This window comes from Xenia sp. Carnegie-2017, unplaced genomic scaffold (genome assembly GCF_021976095.1).
Source record: "Xenia sp. Carnegie-2017 unplaced genomic scaffold, XeniaSp_v1 HiC_scaffold_20, whole genome shotgun sequence".
NCBI classification, from domain to species: domain Eukaryota; kingdom Metazoa; phylum Cnidaria; class Anthozoa; order Malacalcyonacea; family Xeniidae; genus Xenia; species Xenia sp. Carnegie-2017.
The window spans coordinates 16466523-16490949 of record NW_025813483.1 but is presented as its reverse complement, the minus strand read 5'-3'; the positions used below and the strand labels follow the sequence as shown (position 1 = coordinate 16490949).

The window sequence follows — 24427 nt, the reverse complement described above, 5'->3', positions numbered from 1 at the left end:
AGTCTCCCAAAAAGTATCGCAATGACAACAAAACAGTACAGTGGTGATGTTCTGGAACAGTTATTAAGAAAATGCTCACTAAACGAGCTCTAAGAGTGTCGTCATGGCTCTTCAGGTTCGTAAACAATTGTACACAAGGGAAAAGAGAACAGGACCATTATCCTTTACCGAGATTGAAGAGGCTAAGATGAAATTTGTCAAACAAGCCCAAAAGCAAGGTCAATTACAACCAAAGTACGAGCAACAATGCAAAGAACTTAATCTTACGCGCAATACAGAAGGGATTTTAGAATGTCGTGGCCGAATTGTGGGTCAGTATCCTATCTACCTTCCCACAGATTCCTTGCTAGCTCAAAGAGTAGTGGAAAAGTTGCATCGTGAAACGTTACATGGAGGTGTTGGATTGACAATGGCTGCTGTAAGAGACGTATTGGATACCGAAGTTAAGAAGCCTTGTAAAGAAAGTTAGAAAGTGTTTTGGTTGTAAAGATATCGAGCGACATCAGTTCCCACACCCCTCCTGGAAAGTTACGAGGACCGGACTTGTGGCGAAACAGCGTTCGAGGTGATTGGCGTAGATTTCCGGGACCAATACGTTACAAAGGGAAGTCAAGCAAGGATTGCAAAGCGTATCTGGCGCTGTTTTCATGTAGTCTAACTCGAGCAGTGTACTTGGACATGATGCCGGACCTATCTGCTTCCACGTTCATACCAAGTTTGAAACGGTTCATTGCTCGGAGGAAGACCCAGGAAGATCTATTCAGACAATGGGGGCACCTTCATAAAAACTGCGAAGTGGATTGATACTTTACGAAAGGAGGAACGTCTTCAAGGTTATTTGGAGGAATTCGACATTAAATGGCAGTTTAACTTGTCCCGAGCACCATGGTGGGGAGGGCAGTTCGAGCGGCTGATAGGAATTGTCAAACAAGCGATGTATAAGACAATTGGAGGCGCAAATCTGAAGTGGGAAGAACTGTGTGAAGTGATACTTGACGTTGAAGTGCAAATCAATAGAAGACCGCTCAGTTATGTTGAAGACGATGTTCAACTGCCGGTGTTGACACCCGAGCTCTTTTTATTCCAGAGATCCAATCATCTGCCAGAACAGAAATTATGGGTCGAAAGTGATCCGGACTTACGTAAGAGGGCAAGATACTTGAAATCTTGCAAACAAGCCTTGTGGAAAAGATGGTCGAAAGAATACCTCACTGCACTGCGAGAACGACATAACATGAGTCATGGGACTAAAAAGTTCATTGTAAACGTAGGAGACGTCGTGCTGATCAAATCCAACGAAAAGAATAGAGGGAAATGGCCTCTTGGGATCGTTATAGAGACATATCCAGGAAGAGATGGAGTGATACGTGGGGTAATGTTGAAAACGCCAAATGGAAACCTAGAACGACCAGTTCAATTGCTTTACCCAATGGAATTAGCTTGTGATCGACAGAGCCATGAAGAGAGACCTGATCTTAATCCAGACGCTCAACCATTCAAGCCAAAGCGTAAGGCAGCTGAAAATGCAGCGGGGATCATCAAATCGATTGCTGACGAAGAAAACGAAGAGATTTGAAACACTTCCTAGAACAGTAATCCATTTAGATATACATCTTATCTTCAGATGTATAGGGGGAGTGTGTTGGGAATAAGTTATGTAATTGAATGTCCTACTGACAGAGAGACAAATTCTCCTTAGTTGGTTTAATTTCGTTAACCAATAGGCTTAAAAGAATTTTGATTGATGTTTTGTTGAAAATGAGTTGAAGAGAGAGTCTGAGTGAGTGAGCGATATACGTATTTGATAAACATTGCCAGGGAATAAAAATTTCGTTATTCAAAAGCTTGAGTTGTTGCATCTATTCGACATATTCAAAGGGAATATTGCCTGGGCGACGGGCAAGATTCACAAAATCTATCCTTTTTTATACCTTCGTCCCTAAGAATTGGTCAACTTCAATAGATGTATATAACACGTTTTGTTGAGCAATCACATTTGTCGGTTTTGCCTTTAGTCTTCGTCCTGACAATATTGCTTCGTTGCGCTAGTTGATTTGCATACATATGGCATTGAAAAATTTATTTCTTTTGTATAGACCACCAGTCCAATACATGCAAGTGAATACATATAACGCATTGTCAAAATCTTTTTTCTGGTATTTAATTGGTGGAGAGCGCATTCCGCGGACTGCATGCCGCAAAAGAGACTTAATTATGTATATAATTAAATAGATGATGAGGCTTTGTTGATATCGTGATAACCAAACACCAAAACACGACCTTTCAACGATTTAATGTATTTTTCAACGAGTTTAGTTAACTATTTTATGTTTTTTTTGGGTGGGATCACGAAAAACCTGCGTGCTTAAGTCTTATCAATATCAAATGTGACACTATAGTGGAAACATTTTTTAAAAATGTTTTATAAACGTTTGCGAACGTTTTCTTCATCAACTGCCTTTATTTTTGAACACTTGAAATCGTTTTACAAAATTGTGACATTTTGACATGTTTTCATCGTGTTTGTCATGAAAACAAAGTGAAATTTTAAAGTGGTAACACTGCCGTGAAAATGGAAGCTGCCCATTCATTTTCGTTCACTTTCATTTTTTAATTCTGTTCTCCTTGGATTTTATAAACGATGTTTACTTTTATAAGTTTTCTCTTTATAATTTTTGTCTTTCTTTACCTTCATTATAAGTATTTTAAGATCGACTTAACGTTGAAAATTTACGAAATATTTGGCAAGAACGTTGAGCAACTGAAAGGTAAAGTTGTGTGGATAACAGGTGCATCGAGTGGTATTGGGGAACATTTAGCGTACGAGTTGGCCAGAGTTGGTTGCAAATTAGTGCTTTCTGCTCGAAGACAGCAAGAGTTGGAGAGGGTAAAACGAAAATGTTGTGGTAAGATGCATTCTATTGATGTTTGCTGTGTTCCAGTTTTCGTCGATAAAAATGACATATTTTATTTTGACGTAGAACTTTCTGTAAATTTGACTGATTTTGATGGTGATAGTGACATACTTGTTTTGCCGTTGGATACAACGAAATTTGAATCACATGAAGAAGCATTTACGATCATCCTAAATCATTTTGGCCAGGTGAAAATTTATGTATTTTAAATATCTTGAACAGTAAAAGACAGAATACATGATGAATGGTCTCATTCCAACAGCAAAAATTCATAAAACACGGAAATTTTTGCTTTGATTCTCAGCTAAGCAGCATGTTGTGCGGGATCAAAATACCAAGATACATACAGTATCTATTAAAGGATAATCCATAAGCCAGTAAATGGGATCAGGATTTCAGGATCTTCAACATAAGATCTGTTGTCCAATTCATAATCTTACTACAGTAAATCCTAGATATAAAGGCAACTTGCTCAACTTTGTTATCCATTATTTAAATTGAATTTTTAAAAACTTATTTTTGTGTTATTTTATGTTAGTATTGAACATAAATTTTACTTCATTTATTGTCTCCATCAGGTTGATATTCTTGTAAACAACAGTGGCAGATCCCAACGAGCTCTTGCTGTTGATACAGAACTACAAGTTGATCGTGAATTATTTGATCTCAATGTGATTGGTTCTATATCCTTGACTAAAACTGTTTTACATCACATGATCAAGAATAAGACAGGTCATGTTGTTGTTGTAAGCAGTGTACAGGGAAAATTTGGTGGGTAATGTTTTAAAACATTTTTAAAATTTTTTACTCTTATTTCAAATTATGCTTTTCTGTTCCAGGTGTGGTTGGTTCTGCAACATATTCTGCATCTAAATTTGCCCTTCAGGTTGGTTAAGCTCAATAACTCATTATGCATACATTATCTGGCAATAGTGGAGGATCTTAGAGGATAAATTATACATTTAGGGATATTTTTCCAGCCTTCGTGCTGAACTTTATGATAAAGGTATCAAAGTCACTTCCATATGCCCAGGACCAATCAAAACAGCAAGTGTACAAAATGCTGTTACAGAAACTCACGGCACGGTACATTACATAATTTACAATGTTCTTTTAATGTGGAAAAACACATTGTTTTCAAAACTTTTGTCTTAATATCAGCAAGTCAGCAAACAAGTGTGAAATGTTTCCTTTTGTTTGTATTATTGCAGAGTTATAAAGATAAGAAAATTAAAGAAAATGTCTCTGGACGAATGGAAGCTGGGATGTTTGCAAGATACATGGCCATAGCTATTGTAAATGAATTGGATGAATGTTGGATTTCACCTCAGCCTGTATTACTAATTACATATGCATCCCAATACTTGCCATCTATTTTCAACACGTATGTTGTACTTTTCTATAAATATATGTTTATTTTACTGAAGTTTTCTGTATATCACTGTAGAACTATATTTCACCCATGAAAAGCATGGGAGATGTGAGAGCCTCCCATGACCAAATGGCACAGGACGTTGCTCTACTACAATCTTATTTTACCTATATCACTTAAATAGGTTATATAAAAGGTTTGCAATCAAAGGATTGAAAAAACTTCGAGAAACTGAAGGTATTTCATGTCTTTTGATTTAATTTTTTTTATTTGTCAAAAGTATTTTATTTACAAATTCCCTTTGTGTTGATTGCAGAAAAAAAATCAGATTAATATGAAAAAAGATGAATAAGAAATGAGGAAAATGTTGATTATTGGAGATTGATTATGTGTTGGTGGTAGCATTTCCAAAGATGATAAATCTTCAGCTAATGAAATTATGCCTTGAACTACTGACTACATGTGATGGGATTTGATTTAAATGTAAATTTCCTGTTCTAACAATATTTAGACCAAATTGCAGGTGTGAATTTCCCTAATTTATTTACGAAGTTCCTATTATTCACATTATATATATGAAATTATTTAATTTACATCATGTTCAGCTCTCTTCGATTTTCCACCTACAAACAAGTTTATTGTGTTTACCTGCGGACAATAAAAATGGTCGTTAAGTGCAAGTTAAGTAAGCAGTGTTCACTTCAAAATACATAGAAAGATGACACCAACTGAAGCAAATCACTGCTTCATTTTCCTCACAATTATGTCAGTGTCAAAATGTGATGTGCAAAGATCCTGAGGAATAAACTGCATAACCTAATGGTGGCTCAGCTGCTTGCATAGTGACATTGCGTAGCAAAACAGGATGTGCTTGAATGCTATATCGCTCTTCATCATCGTTTGTTAAATAAAGTAGTTCGAAAGCTAGAGATGACCACTGACCACGTACTGCTTCGCTGTTTAGAGTCCCAATATACATTATGAGATCTTGTTTAGTCAGCAGATGACTAGTGAATACACTCTAGAAATCGTAAGACATCGAGAATAAGTTTATTTGACTTCACATCCCTACATGTACAAAACTGCTGTGGAAATTGTTTTTCTTCATCATTCTGTGATACGCTCTCACCTGTTCAGAATCGTATCCTATTGTAAATAAACAAGCTTTTTCAGCCAATATCGCTGCATTCCAATCCTGGTTATTTTCAATGCCAATGTGCCAGTTTACCTCAAAATCTTGTAACATCTTATTTAATTCATTGTCATCATGGAACTCACCAAAGACCGCCTCGTCATACGTTACTTTAAATGCGTACCTGTACATCAGAATGACTGTTTAGCAATTGTGTTTTATTCAGGATTGTAATCAATCATGTCAATTATTTACCATTAACATTCCTTAAAATCTACTGATCGTGCTGAAATATTACGTTATGACAAAATGATGACGTCTTTTAACTAATTTCCTAAATGGCTCTCATCTCATCTCATCTCATGTTCTCGCAGCTAATTCACAAATACCTAATACTCTTATACAATGTTGATTTATATTCACCTGTAAGCTTTTAAAACCAAATTCTTTAGTTTATTGTCTTGTTCCATCATATCCAGTTCAGGTGACCAGGGAATCTTGTTATGAAACACCTTGTTTATATGTGAAGGTCCAGCTTCTAATACATTTCCATGTAAACCGCAAACGTTTACAACTGAGAAGCATTTCAATATCAGATTCCGATACATGGCAACTGATATCTCGTCATTTAGGAAGGAATCGTCACAGCTATTTAGAACATAACTAAACCATTCTTTGGGGAAATATGATTCGATTTCTTGTACATATCTTTGACATGATCGAAGCAAATAGTTCCAATGTGAGAGCAGCCCACCTTTAATTTCAGCGTCATCAGAAAGCTTGCTTATAACTTTTGGTGCGATTTTTCGAGTTGGAAGTATGAGGTTTGATTTTTTCACTGCGTTTTTCTGTAACTTTGTTTTGCTGCCTATGTCCTGTGCGGGCAAACCAAACGTTATCACTGTCTCGTTTCCTGTACTATATGACATTTGTATTTTTGTGCTTTCCTCTTCTTCACTTTCGCTTACGTCACTTGATGACCATTCTCTATCGTACCAATCATCGACGTCTGTCATGGTTGTCTTTTCACGTGCTTTTGGCTCTATTCCTATATGAAAAAGAATCTTTACGATTCAGGTGTCTTTAAGTTTCATGTGTTAAACATCTCACTCCCTTGCTTCTCTAAACAACTTGTAGTGATACTTTATTTCTAGTTCCTAACTGTATACATGATGGAAAATTGACACTTCTACACAGTTTACCTTTCAGCTTTGTGGTATTTTTGGTTTTAAAATCGCACCATGTTTCTGTTGTCTTTGGTATACTATAATTGTCGTTGAGGGATATCACGGGATCAGTTTCCAAAGTCATTATGTTCTCCCTCAAGTGTGATGTTTTTATGTTGTTGCGATCTTTATCACTGGTCTTATACTTCAACAACACCCAAATCAAGCACTTCATAAAGTTAGTACATTGTTGAGAAATGTTTGCTGGCTGATCAATTATACCTGTAAGGACACTATGAGCGTCGGAATAAGTGTTGATAACGAAGCAATTTAACGGTGTTAGAGTATTTAACCAATAGTTAAAATTAAATCCAAATAATGAATTGCGTTCTCTCGTAAAAGTATCTTCAAATATCTCATCTACTTGCGCTGCTTCCACAGTATGACACGAAGTTTCTTGGAGTTCGAGTCCCCTGACAATCACATTACAATATTTATATCCCTTTTCAAGAATCTGTACAATGATAAGGCGATCTTGATAGCGTATGAGCAGGAAATCGCTTTTGCTCGTAAGATTACCGTAAGAAAACATACTTCGTAGTTGATTTACTAATTTTGGCATAAGTTGCTTGTAGTAGATAGAACCTTCACTGGAGCCCAACATTTGCATGATTAATGACGGCCAGGCGCGTTTTGGGCGAGGAAAGCCAACAAAAAAGATAGGAAAACAAAAGAGAGGTGTAAGGGGAGAAGATAGTAGCACAGATAAAACTAAAATACCCAGAACCAGTGGACTAAGTAAGAGTGATGTTATATATGTAGGAATGGTTAAGGAATGTCTTTGTTTTGGCTCAATCCACGATGTTACAAACACAGTAAACATAAATTTTAATTTTGTTATGATTTCCACCAGTCTGTCAATGATTATACCAATGAGAAGAAGTTGAAGCCCAATCCCCAAATCGTGCCACCATTTGTTTTGAATGTTCATAAATATTACAACACAATAGATAACGATTTCAAATAAACATTTGAAAGTGTTCTGCCATGCCTATGATAGAAATTGTAGGACCAGTGATTATTTTTATTCAAATTATATGGACATGTGAATAAGTTAGAAACATCTGCGGAGAAAATTGTTAACTTACCCATCTTAACGATCGAATGATTCCTATAACTTTAAGAAATGATCCGATGTCTCTGTTTGAAGGATTTCCAAGAAATGTGCTGAGAAATCCCACAATAAGGAATGGACAAACTATAAATAAGGAAAACAATTAGCAAATTAAACTTTTTGAAAACTTTCAACACTGATTTTAATTTATTTTTTCTGAAATGTTTTTGATTAATGATGTGATGCAGAGTTCAACAAACGACAATTTTTACCAGGCTAATCCTGTTTTGAAATAAGGCTTTCTTTAAGATAAGTTCCTAGAACAAATTGCTACCATCCTTCACGGCGTGCCTACTTCGATGTTGTAAATTTGAAGAGGGCTCCAGACCCTAAAATATATTTTATGTTCCCAAAACTTACCATAGCAATGAACAATGTCGTAAATAACACCAACATATCTTTGTGATCTTTGAAATTCCTTCAATTTCTCAACTGAAGTGACGCTCTTTATGTAAATTGGATTTCTAACCAATCCAGACGCGACGTAGACAGAATTCAAATCTCCAAGTATTTTCAGTAGTACAAATAAAAACACAAAAACGTAGCCAAAAATGTCAAGTGTTTTTCTGCTCGCGTTATCACAAAAATGACTAGAAATACCAGCTGTTGCGACACATAGAAAGAGCATAGTTGTATACTTAACAACGATCATTAAATGTGACAGTGAAAGCTTTTCCTTTGCCCTGGTAAAGAATGTTATGGCTGAATGACCAATATACCAAAGATCAAAACTGAGAATAAATCCAACTGCGGCAGAATATGATATCAGTAATGTGTGATTTTTATAAAACACGCTGGAACAAACGCAACCACCGATAGCACGAAAGTAAAACACAATCTACATGGTAAACATCAAATCAAATGAATTTTCATATAAATATCTTGCAAAATTTTAGGTAAAGATTTTTTGTATGTTTTACCATAAAATGATCTCTAATACTAACTCTAACCCCTTCTATCCCCTCTTCTCTCCTGTATGCCTATATATGCTATCAGTACTTAGATATAATGGGTTGATAAGCAGTTCATCGTGGTAATTGGATATTGTGACTTACAATTTTATTATTACCTGACATCTGATGTTGTGTACGTACCACCGAGTACAAACACAAGAACTTGCTCACCAAGCCATGGGAATAATGCATCAATTGGTGGCAGAATACCTACAGTCCAAAGTCCAGGTAATGTTGCCATGACAACACAAAGAACCATACTGATCATCTTTAAACTGGAGTAGTGCCTGAAATGAGCCAAATGATCTATAATATTATAAAGTTTATATGCAACAATAACATGTCTGTCTTTGTTTATTAAAAGTATAAAGTGAGTCTATCAATAAATTTAATGTTGATTTTGAGATGTTCCTCAGTTCTGGCATTGATCTATTGACATAATGAGAAGTTTTTAGCTTCAGTATTATATACGATCTTGAATAAGAGTGCATAAGTGTTGACATATACAGGAAATATTAAAATTTATATATATAGTTTAAACAAAACCTTGCTAAAACTCCAACTACAGCAATTGATCCAACATACAACGATCTTGTGAGTGAACTATACCATGAATTATTCACTGTGCGAAACATAGCAGTTTCTGGTGGAGGATAGACAGTTAATGAATAATTGGCAATGCATAACGTTAACCAGTTAAATATTAACAGAATAATTGTTGAATCATGATTAAAACCTAAATCCTCCAACACAGAAGGTTGCAGATACAGAAAAGTTGCACCACTGCTTAAAACTATCGCCAAAATACGTAGTAAAACGCAGGAGTTTTTCGGAAACATAAACCAAAAGATCTCCTTGTTGCAACATGAAGAAAACTTGATCTGATCATTTTCAGTTGGTAAGTTATGTTTGTTAATTTCAGGCCTTTCCTTGTCTGGACACTTCTTCATGTAAAATTTCAGCAAATGAACAAACGCAAGAGTTACTCCAAGCAAACCACCGTAAATGTAGGACCATACATAATCATTAAAGATCTTCAACTCAGCCAAGATCGTGAACAACACACCAAATAAAGCAGGAAAGAAAAATACAAAGACTTGATAGAAGTAAATATACCACTGTGCACCAATTTTAAATCGTAAACCACCAGTCAACGTTTGCGGAAATCGTTTTTGAAAGAATTTTATGTTATAGTCGTTCAAGAACAAAGCTTTAGCTCCATCTGTGGATGACATTGCCATTGAAGAAAAAATTCGCAAAGATCTCTTTTCTAATTTAAACAGAAAAAATTTATATTCAAGTGACTAGAATATCCTCTGTAAGACATATTGGTAAAAAATTTTTTGTTTTTATCAAGAATCGTGCTTTTTATCGTCAGTTTTTTTATCAAATACTCATGTTGACAGTTGACACTGTTACCATAGAAACGAAATTTATGAAATTTAGAATCAGAAGGAAATGTGATAAACATTTCTTTGTAATGTAATTTGGTCCATGTAATGCACTTATTCACTGGATAGGATATAATCAAAAAGCTGTAGTTACTGAATTGTGAGAAAAGCCATAAAAGAATGAGCAAATTTACATAAAAATTTTAACAATTTTGGAATAGAAATTGCAAATTTCCAAATTTTGAAAATGTCAAGTGGAAGACTGGTGTAGAAATGTCAATAATGGCTGACGTTGTTGACGCTGATGAATTAAAAACTGTTCATGTTGTCACTGAGTTTAAAGAATCTACACATACAAATGTTGATTCCACTCAACAAAATGCTTCCTGCAAGGAAAGTATACAACAGAATGTATTAGGTTCAAAAGAAGAAATATCAAAAAGAGTTCAAATGGATTCTTTAAATTCAGAAGATATTGATGAAGATATGAGCTCATCCGAATACACTTTTGATGATGGTGATGACGAAGCTGATAAGGATGGCGTTTTGAATGACAGCATGAAAAAGAAAAGGAAACGTTTTAAAAAGAAAAAAACAAAACATTTCGATGTTGAGAGCAATTCAAGTTCTGACAACGAAGAAAACGGAGCATTCGATGACACGAATATAAATCCGGTATTAATTACGACACAATTTTGATTTATTTTCAAAAATTACTATGATTTACGTGTTTGAATAAACTACAATGTAAGAATAAATCTGGAGAGCATGATAAGATGACAATTGAAAGGCAAGGAAGAATGAGCATTTATATATTATACTCATGTAAATTTCCTATCTTGAAAGTTGCAATATAAACTGTTCCAGTATCTTCTATTAATATATCGTTCTATCACCCGTAGCTGATCCATTAATGTACCTTGTATCAACTGTAGTTGATCCTAAATGAAGATATGATCTTCACACTTTGCTGGACAATTTAAGCAATTGTCCAGCAAAGTGCGAAGATCATATCTTCATTTAATTTCAACACCGCACTGCATATAACATTCTTTCATATGAAGTTGATCCATTGATGTAGCCTTCTATCAATTGTAGTTGATAGCCTTCTATCAAGTGTAGTTGATCCATTGTTGTAGCCTTCTATCAACTGTAGCTGATTCGTTGATGAAGCCTTATAACATGCGACTTATTGTATTTAATGTGTTGTTATAGTCTGACCTAACATGGTTGTTGTGGATGTGGTATTATGTAAGGGCTGTTTCAAGTGGTGCTCTTAAAGGTAAAAAGTCTGCATAACATCTGGCTTTTCTTGCAAGTTAATTAAAAAGCACAATTATTGAATACTTTGCCACAATGACTGTCAACAACATTCAGGCTTGGTTAGGATTACATTTAGTACAAGTATGGGGCAGGGTATTCAAAAATAGCTTGGTTTATTGTATTGGTTAGTGAAAATTATTCTAAACAGGTGTTGCTTTTTGTTTTTAGTTATAGAATATAAATGTTATAAAGTTTTTTTTCATTTATTTATATTTATTTAGCTGCAGAATTCTTGGGTGAAAAGTTGGCAGCATTCTTTGGAATCACAACACCAAAATATCAATATGTTATTGATGAATATTACAGACTAAAAGATCTGGTTAGTGATGCAGCTTTATTAATGAATGATGGTATAATTTTGTATGAAAACAGTAAGGTGTTGAGTGATTACCACAGTACTTTCACACATTGTAGTTATAAAGTCACCATTACCTGGTATAAGCACTAACAATATTTAATTTTTAACAATATCTGGGTTTTATTTAAGGTTGAAGATCATATCAAATACTTGAATAACATTACATTTCTCTTTTTTTTCAATTTATGCTCAACTCTTCTTACAGCTGTTTACAGTAGTGCTAATTATCAGTGCTTCCAACTGATAATTTTCAAACTTGGCTTTGACCAATTATTGCTCTCAGACTATAAATGTCAACGAAATAAAATTGTTTGCATATCCTTGTATTGATTTTACACAGGAAAAAGAAGAGGAAGAGAAAGAAAGAAAAGAACAAGAGTTTGTTGCTCAAAGAAAGTTGGAAGAACTATCAAAAATGGAAGGAGGCAAAGAGAAACTTGTCTACAATCAAGTTTCTTCGTCATTATCAAACGCACAATCTGCTGGCACAATTCCATAGAAAATATTTTTCTCACAGTCATTGTTTTAGGTGCTAAGTACTTTTCATATTTATCATCTCATTCAGACACTCTGACGTGGCGTTCAAAACTGATGTTTTTTGAAACGGTCTTATTTAAGACCGTTAAGTAAGCAATTTCAACCCTGCAAGCTGACCTAAGCATTATACCAAACATAACTTTATTAAGCATAGCTGTCATTAGGTGTAAAATATGATAAAAGCGATCTTTATGCCGAAATCCCTAATTTCATCGCTACATGTGGACATGGATGACGTTGTATATTTTGGACACAACTCCATTCAAACTATCTATAGCAACGTTATGTAACCTCTATAACCTGTACAACTCCATCCAAACTATCTATAGCAACGTTATGTAACCTCTATAACCTGTACAACTCCATTCAAACTATCTGTAGCAACGTTATGTAACCTCTATAACCTGTACAACTCCATTCAAACTATTTGTAGCAACGTTATGTAACCTCTATAACCTGTACAACTCCAATCAAACTATCTATAGCAACGTTATGTAACCTCTATAACCTGTACAACTCCATCCAAACTATCTGTAGCAACGTTAAAACCTCTACAATATGTAAAAGTTCAGTCCTAACTATAAGCAAAGTTTCAAACAATTCACTTACGTTGTGTTGTGTTACACCAAGCGATAGAGTCTGTTTTAACTATCCTTTTCTTTTGCTATGTTTTTGGCAGAACATATTGCTGTTTCGTTTATCAATAGTTTGTAAAAATTTTGTTTGAATTCTTTTTGTTTATGTCAAACATTTTCCTAATAAATCGTAGAACCTGTCATTACTTGTTAAAATATGGAACATATGAGTTGTAGACTAATCTCTCAGAAATGTAGAATTATTTAATGTGAAACTGGGAAAATAGAAATTGCCCCCTAGAGCGGAGTTTTAATGTAATTGTCTCCATGTGAGAAACTTGCTTGAGTGATGTATTAACACAAACTTGTAAAAACAATTGTGCTTACTTTACTAACATTTTACCATACAGGAAAAGATTTCTCTGTTTTGTTTCCCTTTATTATTGAAAGCACAACGTCCTGTATTTCAAACTATCGTATATACACATTCATTTTAATGTTATTTGTTCCGGTTGTTTGTGAATTGTACGAAACATGTCGCTCTTTAACTATCAATTTGGAGCAGGAAGTTCCGGCATGAATGTTCAACAACAAAACACCTGGATTTATTCAACTTTAAGTGTGTGAAAAGAATGTTAAATATTTGTCTTGGATTAGTTTACTGTAACCACGTGTTTTGAGAAAAATCTGCAAATCTACATTTTCACTTTATGTTTAGTGTATATGATAACATGTAAAATGTTTGAATCCAGATTATCTTATTTTCCATAGTTTTTGTTTCATTCATTTTATATTATTTTATTTTCTTGAAATAATATGACATGTTTGATTTAATAGATTGTGCCCAAGACGATCTCTTTATTACAAAGTCATCACATAGTGGTTACCTTATAAAGACATCCGTTCATTGAGATGAGAACCATATTTCTGCATGAGGTTTTTCTTTGAAAATATATTTGCTATACAGAATTATGGTTATCATTTCAATCGTTATTTAAGTCGACACTCCCCAGTCAAAAATTTCCTGAAAAAACGAATGTTCATGTGGAATAGTGATGAATGACTTTCAAGAGAGTGTGTTATTGACTTGTTTTGTCCTAACTAGTTGGTTAAAACAGTCAATAAAATAGCGCTATCATTGATGTGGAAATTTGTAATTTTCTCGTCAATAAATCTTCATATTCTCTTCTCATATTTCACTGCCCACACTCTACTTCTTCATTTTCAAACGTCCGACTATGTGTATTGATTTCTTCTAACAGCTAACACATGTGCCGACTCAATGAAACTCGATCATATGTCCATACACGTTGACTTGATAGCTTCTTCGTTTACGGAAATCATCATAATAAGACCTACAACTTTAAAGCAGAACCACGTGCATAAATAGTTCACAAACATTTCCTTTATTTGGCAAAGTTGGAGTAAAAGTAATTACAGAATTTATGAAAAAGACTTAAAGGTAAGAAATACTTTTATGGAATTAAAAAATACGTATCCTTCTTCAGTAAGCTACTCGAACGTTTCTTCTTCTGCTGATGAACATTCCTTTAAAGGAACTTTCTGTTTTGGGCTATCGGTGGAATTAGAGCGCTAAAGTTTGCCAACCTCCCCCCTTGATTCTCTTAAAATATACGTGGGAATTTGGGTTAATGCCTCGCACTTGAAAAGAAGATAGCTTGCTTTCTTATTTTGATCAATGAACCGCATTAGATAACCAATTACAAATATGACCTTTTAATCTCCGTGTTGTTGTCTGGACTCCAAAGTGTGAAAAAATGTTGAAACAAATAAAGAAGGTTATATACCAAAGAAATATTGCCAAATAACTATACTTGAGTAATGTAGCTTTGTAGTTTGACTGGAAGAGATGTGCTCAATTTTTGGGATGTTGCCAAGCCCAGAATCAATGACTAAAAAATTCAGTTGCTACTTGCTATTCTCCTTCACGTCAGAAATGTGACAGATTCTTCCTAAAGAGTGGAATTTCCCTAAATTTTTACGTCTAGTGTTGTATGTTGGGAAAAAATCGAAAAGCAATCGGTTAGAGTTATTTCATGATTGTATAAATTCTTATATGTCGAGTTTCGCATCAAAAATTTTTCTTCTTTCTCGTCATCAGATTTATTATGGTGATGGGAAGTATACTTGTACTGCTCAAAAGGAGTTTTTTTCTCATGCATGAATTAAAATAATAACCACACAACTCTTCCGACATAGCCAATATTTTACATGACACGTAATATATTCTTTGGCTCAGAAGAATTCCCATCACAAATACCGCCAAGAATTATGTTAAAGTGCGTGGACAAGAAGTGGTCAATATATTCACAGAAAAAACTGTAAAGAAAAAGAAATCGGCGATCTTGACGTATTTAACAATAATGATACAAAAAACATTTTAAGCCAGATGGTTGGTGACTTTATACTGAGAATTGTAATTACATCCTACAAGATTTTCATAACAATTTAATTCTTTTCAATTATACATAAATAAATTCTTCCTCTCTCTGTCATCACTGAGCAAAGAATTAATAAGTATTGATTAATTGCAATTACAAACGAATTTAGACGGAATAGACGCATTTTTGTCGTTAACGATAATTGTTTGACGTAACCAGAAACCTGTTCCCAGCAGGTTTAAGGAAGTGAAACAAGTCTGTGTGGGCAAGCACGTGTTGTTGTCTGAGTATTTATTGACATTAAAGTTAACCGCCTTAGTAATACTGGTGAGCCTCTTAAAATTTCATAAAAAAAAATGTTTCTTTATTATTTTTCTCGTGGGGAGAAATGAAACATTTCAAAGCACAAAATAAAATTATCTATTTTCTTGGTGGTATAGAGTATAAAATAGTTCAAGGTAGCAGCAGGGTACTTTATAGTCAAAAGAATGAAAACACTTGAGAGCACAAATTACACAACTTTGTGTAAATATTTCACTGCGGTTTGACAATCCCCGGATTTCCCTTCGGCGTTCAGTATGACAAGCGTTAATGAATCTCAAGAGTTTTCCACTTGCATATTTCAGATTAAAGCAAGCTGTGGTAAGACGTCGATCGATATCCAGACTGATATAGAAAAGATAAACAGTGTATAAATAACGAAGAAGATTCACCGTGATTTCTAGTAATGTTAAAACCTAACGTTAACATCTTGTTATTTTTTCTCATACAAATTCGACAATTCACGGTCATTGCGAAAAAACATCGTCACTCTCCATGGATTTATAAGAAAACTGGAGATGTTATAGTGAATTGTATCTTTCCTTTGCAAACTCGTGTTAAGGGAAAATTAAAAGTGAATATTGAAGGTGTGTTATGGCTGGGTGCTTTTGTCGACAGAATTCAAAATATCAACGACAGAAAATTGCTTCATGATAATTTTACAGTTGGCTATAAAATTTATGAGAGTGGAAACGACGTCAGCAGAGGTTTGAAATACACTTTGTCTCTCTTAAATGAAGTTGTTAACCAACAAGAAAGGCATAATGGTCCAGTAATTACTCCAGTAGTGATTGGACCTTCTCTTGATAAGTTGGAAGACGTATCAAAAAATATGTATGATTTATTTAATGTCTCTCGCCTTGTTTACACTACAACGAGTGCAAGATTTGGAACAAATGAATTCAGCAAATTATTCCGGGTTGTGCCATCCGATGTTATACATGTTTATGCTTTAGAGAAACTTGTAAAGATGACAAAAATCGACAGGTTTTGTGCAGTTGTGTCTGAGACACATCCCCAATGGTTGGAACGATTAAGAATGTTCAAAAGTCGTTTGATTCAAATTAAGAGTAAGAAGATTATACATGTTATTAGCGCTACTACAATAGACAATGGAACCGACATTTCAAATGACTTCTTTAGTACTTGTGAAGCTGTTATTCTTTTTACTAAAACCACTGTGAGTCATCGGATTATTCAAAATATCAAAAAATTCCGACTGAAAATAGCGTCATCAGATTTATGGTTGATTGAAGTTTGTCAATTTGACGATCCGCTGCTGAGAGTGTACGATACTAAAGCAAATTTGACGAAACTGGTTATTGTGAGAAACAAAATGACAGACGATGTGGATCATTACAGGAAAAAATTGCTGCAAGTTTTAAACGAAAGTGACGAGTTAGTTAGACCGTACTGGTTAAGGAATATCTACCAAAAATACTGTAAGACGTCAAGAAGTTTTATAGACAAAAAAGGTGACAGTTGTAAAAACTTTCTTCTGAGAATAAAATCTGAAATAGGTCGTCGTCATAAAAATTTACGTTCCACTCTAACTTTGCAGGGCATTTTTAACTCAATTGATCTTGTCACAGACATCATTAAAAAAAGATTTCAGGACTGTGACAAGGTCCAGTATCGACAAAAATGTCTTAAAATTTTACCATCTGAATTCACTGAAAAACTTAGAAACGAAATATCCTCGTCGAAGTGGGGTCTTTACAGTAACAACTTTCTACTCCAATACTTAGTTAAAATGCACAAGGAAGGCGCCTACGTATTTGGAATGAATCACAGTTGGACTATAACCACACAGCTACTCAGTTCATATGGAAAAATTGCGAAAGTGCCATTAGGTCTCCCTGACAATCATTTGATAAACACCAGCAATATCAATAAATCGTCAACAGCTTATAATGAAACTTGTAATAACTGCGGAGAAACAAAATACTCGTCTGAATGTGTTTCAAATAAAATCATCATAAGTTGGAAAAGCCATTGGGCAATTGTGTTATATTTCCTTCAAGGAATATGTCTTATTCTGATTCTTGGAAATTTTACGTTTTTTTTCCTCCATAAAAACTCGCCTATAACGATTTTGTGTTATTCCTGGCTGGATAATATTATTTTGGCTGTGTTATGCCTGTTTTGTTTGTTGCCCTTAATGCATTTGGGCGAGTTGTCAGCGAACAGATGTATGATGTTTTGGTCAATGCTAAATTTATGTTTTGCGTTCTATGCTGGACTTTTATTGACAAAGACTTTGGTTATACAGAACATATTAAGATGTGAAGTTGCAACTGACAAACCAGCAAGAAGATTAATATTTGCAGCTTCTATACTCGTCATTCATATTGTCCTTCTCGTTATCTTAATGACAGTAAATTTCCAAAGTTCAATATGTTCGTCACGTGAAACAACAGCAGTGTGCAATATACAATGGAATTTTAGCATTCTTACGTCACTTCTTTTCAATTGGCTAACGATATCCGCTTTATTTGTGCTAACACTTGTCGAAACTGTTAAAGAACAAAAAAACTTCTGTCGAACAGAAAATCTTATCATTGTTGTTACCGTGCAATGGGTCTCGTATACATTTACTATAATGTTTGGTTATTTTGTTGAAGAAATTAATCAACATATCCTTGTAGCTTTTGTTTACTGTATTATCTACTTGGTGAATGTAGCTGTATGTCTTGTGGTGATTTATGTACCTACGTTGCGTCTTGTATCAACATGGTTACAACAGCATAAACGTCAGCAAAGAAATCTTACTAGCATCACGCATGCTCAGGTGATGTCATCGAAACGTAAATCGTCAGGACCAATCAGAGATTCACTTTTTGGTATGAACTTAACAGTGGAACACATAAGACGTTCTGGTTACTATTTTGACCTAAGACCGGCGTCAGCCGCTACTGACATGTCATGTCCTACATTACAAGTACAAAATTCCCAAGAACAAACTCATTTAGTATATGGTCATAGTCATAAGTCAAAGATGTCGTTGAATGATTTTTCTAGGGTTGATAGTATTCCGTCCGTTGATTATTTGAAAGGTCCCAGTACGTCACAGAGCGTAAATAGCATTTATGATAACATATCTCTGGCTGCAGAAGCAGAAAACATAGTTGAACATTTACCACAGGAGCTTCTCCATGAAATATCGACTTACTGGGAGCGTGACGAAAGCAATGAATCCAATGACTTTGTAGGAATATATGAGGACAATATAAACACGAACGAGTGGCCTTCTTTTGAGAAATTAAGAGCGTCAGACTTATAGATAATGACATAAGCGATTATGTAACATATAAATGAATTTATAAATGAAAGTTTTATACTATGTTCTAATATTATAAAATAATAATAATAATATTTTTTTCGGAGTTTGGTCATTTTTACAACGTCTGTTGAGGATAAAATTTATTGTGATAATTCCTACCTTTTCTCTCTCATGGCAGATTCTTGAAGATCTTTTATTTTTTCGTGGCAAAGTTGAGGTTGAGGTGAACTGTGAATCTCTGAAAGTCTTTTTGGTTAATTTAAGTTATCCATGATTGATTCCAGAAAGAAAAACTTTGTCAGATAAGTTGTTTTTTTCATGATAAACAAACACCAAGTAACTAAAAAAAGAAATCAAGATTAATCATTATCCTTCGCAAATGATAATATTACATTCAATACATTTAAACTTGACATAACACTTGCTTTTATTTCAAAATGCTTCTTTGTCAATCTTTTTCTCCGTCTTTAAATGCTGCATTTCTATCAATATGCCTAAACTAAGTATTCAAGAGTCAATGTTGTTCACCGCTGACGTCCGACAGATCGTGAGCTCAAACTTTAATATTTATGAAGCAGGAACCAGGAATAAGAATAGGAAAATTTCACCTAAATATTCATGAAAGATGCCGACGAAAAAGAAGTACAATTCTCGCTTTCCTCCGGTTTGTGTTCTTTACTGGTTGTTGAAAGCTCGAAATATTTTCTAATATTGTCATCGATCTTCTACAGGCACGAATTAAGAAGATAATGCAGACAGATGAAGATATTGGTAAAGTTGCTGCTCCTGTACCAGTAATACTTTGTATCCTTATTTTGTAAAAATTCAATTTTTCCTTGTAGAAATGTGTAGCGCTAATTTTATTGACAAACGAGAGCAAAAAAAGCCTTTGTTTACAAGTTTATTTGAGAATTATGGTCCCAAATATTTGCATACTTTTTTTCATTTTTAACTTGCATATTTAAATGCAACGGTGGTAGATATTCATGGTTAGGTAGCACGGTAAAAGTTGTTTGTATAAGTACATTTATTTTTGATCTAAATGATTTTTTTCTTGACACGTAATCACAGCAAAAGCATTAGAAATATTTATGCAAGTTTTGTTGGAGAAAGCTTGCAAAAATACTCAAGCAAGACATGCAAAAACAATGTCAACGGCACATTTGTAAGTTTAACCTTTATATATTGCAAATATCTTGCTACCTGAATATTGTGTGCTTATGCATCAAAAAGTTTGCTTTCACGAGTTTAAATAGAACTGGCAGTCATGTTTGAGATAATTCCCCATTTACTATCACATATCTTATTGTTATTGTTATAAAAAATGTACTAAATGATTGTGATATAATTTAGGAAGCAGTGTATTATATCAGAAAGCCAATTTGATTTCCTGAAAGAATTGGTAGAAAAAATTCCCGACCTTCCAAACAAAGAAGAAGATGTTGATGACATTGATGAACCAAAAGCCAAAAGGTTTTCATATAAAATAGAGACTTTTTTGAAGAAGATGAACTAGTGAAGTTCTCATGGACGATATAGTATAAAATAAACTCCAAATAACTTATTTCTTTGAAATAATTTGTTGGTAAAGTATATTTAGGGAAAAAATGCTTTATCTTTCTCCCACAGGAAAAAGATGGCTGAAAGTTCAACAATGACATGTAAAGACAAGGCAACAAAAAAACAAAAAACAAAGAAGGAACAAAAAGACATTAATTCTATGTCTGATGATTTCATATCTGATGTAAGTTTGTCACTTTTTATAACTTTAATAATTTATGTCCAATAATTTATACATAATAATACTAGTTTTATTACACTGTGTGGTATGTGGAAACTTTTATTTATGTAAAATGAAAACTTTACCCTTTGTCACTTAACACTATTGTCTTGTTTTCATAAGTTTGCATTTTGACAATTGTTTGGTAAAAGGACTTTATAGTATTTAAGATAACTGGCATGAATTGTAAAGTGAAACTTGTATCCAGGGCACTTTGTGTGTATAACAAACTTTACTGGCTACTCAGAGTATTTTCATGCTTTATTGTGATGTAAAGAATAATAAAGATCATATTTATACCATTCCCTCTATGTTATAAAGCAAATTATATTAAGATGGCCATAAAAAAAAACACAATAAAGATTTGTGTGTTTTTCTAGGAAGAGGAAAGCTCAAACTCAACTGAAAGTGGAAGTAATTCTGCTACAGGAGTGCATGGTACTCTTAACACAAGCACAAAGCCAACAATGAATTCAACTTCTACAATTACAAAGCAAATGTTTAATAATCAGTGAGTTGACTTTTTTCTATTTGTTTGGAGGCTAATATAATTTTATCAATGTTAAATACATTTTACCTGAAGAGACATATGGTGATATAATAAACCAGTGACGTGTTTGTACATCCTATGACGTCATGAGCAATTTTACATTAAGAGACCAATGATGGTATAATAAACTAGCCACGTGTGTACATCGTATGACGTCATAAGCAATTTGTAAAATTTCGCATCAAGTGGCGCTTTTCATCGTACATGTACCAAAATGAAAATGCTCATGTTCAATAGTGTTTATATTTTTCATTTGACGAAAACAACGACGCTGTGAAATTTGGCCAGTGTAACATTTTAATACAATATATGTATGACGTTATGTTTTGACGTCGTGAAATTTTACGTCATTTAAAATCTCAAATATTTTCTCTGTAGCACAAGTTTGCCCAGTAATCCCCTTGTACCATCAACGTCAACTCAAGGATTTCTTCACTTTCCAAACTCGAGTATTCCTACGCCTAGAATTTTCACAGCAACACAGTCGGAAGACGACGACTATGATTCGTGAAGTACTTTGTATAAGAGGGAAAATTTTTAGTTACAATATTTCGCATATTTTCACAAATAAAAGCGAAGTGGAATAGCACCAATTGGGGCGTAAATCGTGCACAGCAATCCTTCGTGCAACAATCCTCTCTTTCTCACGAAGATAAAAAAGTTTATTTGTTAATATTTTGTTTATACTGTCTAAGACTACGAACGATTTAATCTGATTTAATGAACATTTTTATCAGTAGATGTATTAATAATGATTTCACTTAACTTTTAATGCGTTATTATTTAAGATAAGATCTCATTAACGTGATTTGTTAAAATCGAGGACGATCAAATCAGATCAAGATGATGTTCAAACCATTGAGTTCTATAATAACAACCATTGAGTTCTATAAGTCATAACCATTCATAACCATTGAGTTCTATAAGTTATAATAGAACTCAATGGTTCAAACTCACTACAGCTACGTAGTTATTTACAGCTCAGTGGGTAATCTTTATCTCTCGTTCCCAGGGAAAACGCAAAATATGGCGGAAAATATTGAATGGCGGAAAATATTGAATTTGCAAAATATGGCGGAAAATATTGAATTTGTAAATGTAGATGAAAGTTATAAATTTTCAGCAATAAGCAGCTGTGAGGAATATGACCATGTAAAGAAATGTGTTTTAAAATTGGAAGCGGAGGTTGAAAGTCTAAAAAAAGTCGACGGAAAGGTTGCTAGTAAATACATTTATTTTTCAAAAATAAATTTGTTCAATGACTTGATTGATAATAGGTTACATGAAGCAAATTTTCCCGTTTCTTGAACTTGACGGGCCAATCAAACATATGTTGAATTAAACAGTCGGTGTATGTTGCTGCTGCGTATGATTATGACATAATTTTCTTGCAGGTAAAAGGTCATGAACTAAGTTGTCAGATTGCCAAGAAATGGTATATTGTAAACAGTAAAAAAACACAAGATCTTGTAGCTGAAGAACAAACAAGTTCAGAATTGCCTGAAGAATTTAAATCCAACTTGTAAGTACTGCTAATGTTTGTTATATTTATGCAAAGTTTAGGTTATGTTAGGTGATGTTAAATTCATATGGAAAGGTTTTAGTATCCTGAAGTATTGTTGCCTGGCAGTAAAGGTTAGTCTTAGTTTTGATTGGTTAAGTTCCTTAGGTTCATTTTTTTGACGAAATACTGGAAATAACCACATGTCCTGAATGGCTTTGGTAGGTTATGAAGTAAAAAGATATTGTTAGCTTAATTACAGGAAGCTAATAATTAAAAAAATGTGAATTTTTTGGCCAATTTGAATAAAGCAGGTTATGATGGTTGTATGTATATGACTCAAGTCATAGAAATGAGCCAGTTTTCTTCCTAAAAACTGGTCATACAAGAGAAAAGATTTGTTGTTTTTTTATGCAATTTAGGCAATTTTTAGAGATTTTGGATTTACTGTCAATGATACAGAAAGAAGAGAGGCAACTTAACATGGTAAAATATCAACTCTATCTGGCAAAGAAAGAGCAAGAGCTTTCTGTGTTTAAAAGCTTGGTTTCCAACACTTCAACAAACATACATAGAATCAATGATAGTCCACTTAATGTTTGGTTTAGTGAAATAAAACAATGGATGAGCACTAATGAATGTTGGAAAATGTCTGAAGGTATTATTAAGTTAGAAATTTGTTTTACTACATTACAATAACAATCCATAGAAATGCCAACATGAAAAATTCATCATTCTCTTGATGAAATATTTCCCATGAAATATACTTCAGCACTATTCATTAAATTACATTTTGGTATGAATATTTTAAAATTATTAGTTTAAGTATATCATTGCATCCAAGACAATTTTATGACATCTTGTTACTTCTAGTGAAAAATCTAATGTATGTTATTTAACTAAGATTTAAAAAGAGCAATAACAGAAGATTGTGTGTAAAATATTTTTTGCCCATTTATATTTTTCAAGTTCTGCAATAGAAAGCTGTTGGTTGCTGAGGTGTTTGTATTGGTTAATTAAATACATGTACTTCCATTTATTTTTTTGTAATTGTAAATTTACATGTTTTTAAGGTAAATTTTGTGATACAAGTCGATTGTTTTATGATGTAAAATATATGAATGGTACACCGAAGACACATGATTCACTTGTTGAGAAGATTTTGAAGATGAAAAGTCGTAGACGCAATCAATATATGATGGAATGCTCAAATGAAGAACTTTGTTTTTCTACCTTTCATAAAGGATTTCGAATAAGGATCTCAATAACAGCAAGAACACAAGAAAACTGGTTAGAACAGAATCATAACAAATCTTGAGTGTTTGTACATACTTACTACAGTCTTTTGTCTGACAATAGACTTTGGTAATTAAATAATAAGTTGCTGAACATTGATTGCAATGCCAAAATCATTTTTTCTTCTCTAGTGACAAAGAAAAGAGTTATGAAGTTCATTCATCTTTACATTTGAACTTTTTACTTGAACGTTTGTTGGAGTATTTGAAATCAAAGAAAAATCTTCAAGACTTTGTTGCTCTTCACATGTGGAAAGAAATAGAAAATTTGACCTCTTCAATCAAGTCATACAGACATGATGTCCCCGTTTGAGATCGTCAGGTTAGCTACAAACAAGGTCATTTCAAGTTACTATTTTGATTACTTCATGTTACAAGTGAGATTACGTCATGTTACAA

At 33.7% G+C, this 24427-nt stretch overlaps 6 protein-coding genes and 1 long non-coding RNA gene across 8 annotated transcripts; 6 read left to right on the top strand and 1 right to left on the bottom strand.

Annotated features, from left to right (window-relative positions):
* Positions 1 to 934: 934 nt before the first annotated feature.
* LOC124441793 lies at positions 935 to 1576 on the top strand. The gene has a single exon (XM_046992259.1). It carries the CDS (start codon positions 935 to 937, stop codon positions 1574 to 1576), a length of 642 nt encoding a protein of 213 aa, XP_046848215.1.
* A 932-nt stretch (positions 1577 to 2508) lies between these two features.
* Positions 2509 to 4880, top strand: LOC124442754 (dehydrogenase/reductase SDR family member 7-like). Of its 2 annotated transcripts, XM_046993242.1 has the most exons (8): positions 2533 to 2906; positions 2982 to 3103; positions 3494 to 3686; positions 3755 to 3801; positions 3882 to 4001; positions 4127 to 4299; positions 4472 to 4524; positions 4604 to 4880. In XM_046993242.1, the coding sequence occupies exons 1-8, from the start codon at positions 2642 to 2644 to the stop codon at positions 4618 to 4620; spliced, it is 990 nt and encodes a 329-aa protein (XP_046849198.1). In that variant the 5' UTR covers positions 2533 to 2641; the 3' UTR covers positions 4621 to 4880. The 2 variants fall into 2 exon arrangements, with proteins under 2 accessions (XP_046849199.1, XP_046849198.1); XM_046993243.1 differs by lacking the exon at positions 3882 to 4001 and having other exon boundaries at positions 2509 to 2906.
* Positions 4805 to 10112, bottom strand: LOC124441792 (pecanex-like protein 4). Its single transcript, XM_046992258.1, has 8 exons — positions 9259 to 10112; positions 8829 to 8999; positions 8120 to 8553; positions 7734 to 7843; positions 6622 to 7636; positions 5843 to 6467; positions 5417 to 5603; positions 4805 to 5308 (listed from the first exon to the last, which is right to left on the bottom strand). The coding sequence occupies exons 1-8, from the start codon at positions 9951 to 9953 to the stop codon at positions 5060 to 5062; spliced, it is 3486 nt and encodes a 1161-aa protein (XP_046848214.1). The 5' UTR covers positions 9954 to 10112; the 3' UTR covers positions 4805 to 5059.
* Positions 10065 to 13273, top strand: LOC124442755 (protein FAM177A1-like). The gene is made up of 4 exons (XM_046993244.1): positions 10065 to 10778; positions 11319 to 11385; positions 11648 to 11745; positions 12125 to 13273. The coding sequence occupies exons 1-4, from the start codon at positions 10377 to 10379 to the stop codon at positions 12281 to 12283; spliced, it is 726 nt and encodes a 241-aa protein (XP_046849200.1). The 5' UTR covers positions 10065 to 10376; the 3' UTR covers positions 12284 to 13273.
* A 1010-nt stretch (positions 13274 to 14283) lies between these two features.
* Positions 14284 to 15473, top strand: LOC124442491. Its single transcript, XR_006947264.1, has 2 exons — positions 14284 to 14358; positions 15157 to 15473. It is a non-coding gene; the product is annotated as an uncharacterized LOC124442491 (long non-coding RNA).
* Positions 15474 to 19473: 4000 nt separating this feature from the next.
* Positions 19474 to 21997, top strand: LOC124441871 (dr1-associated corepressor-like). Its single transcript, XM_046992335.1, has 7 exons — positions 19474 to 19566; positions 19634 to 19706; positions 19974 to 20067; positions 20256 to 20375; positions 20532 to 20646; positions 21063 to 21193; positions 21611 to 21997. The coding sequence occupies exons 1-7, from the start codon at positions 19528 to 19530 to the stop codon at positions 21741 to 21743; spliced, it is 705 nt and encodes a 234-aa protein (XP_046848291.1). The 5' UTR covers positions 19474 to 19527; the 3' UTR covers positions 21744 to 21997.
* A 272-nt stretch (positions 21998 to 22269) lies between these two features.
* Positions 22270 to 24421, top strand: LOC124442012. The gene is made up of 5 exons (XM_046992502.1): positions 22270 to 22447; positions 22627 to 22754; positions 23156 to 23391; positions 23807 to 24023; positions 24161 to 24421. The coding sequence occupies exons 1-5, from the start codon at positions 22304 to 22306 to the stop codon at positions 24339 to 24341; spliced, it is 906 nt and encodes a 301-aa protein (XP_046848458.1). The 5' UTR covers positions 22270 to 22303; the 3' UTR covers positions 24342 to 24421.
* The last annotated feature ends 6 nt before the right edge of the window (positions 24422 to 24427 follow it).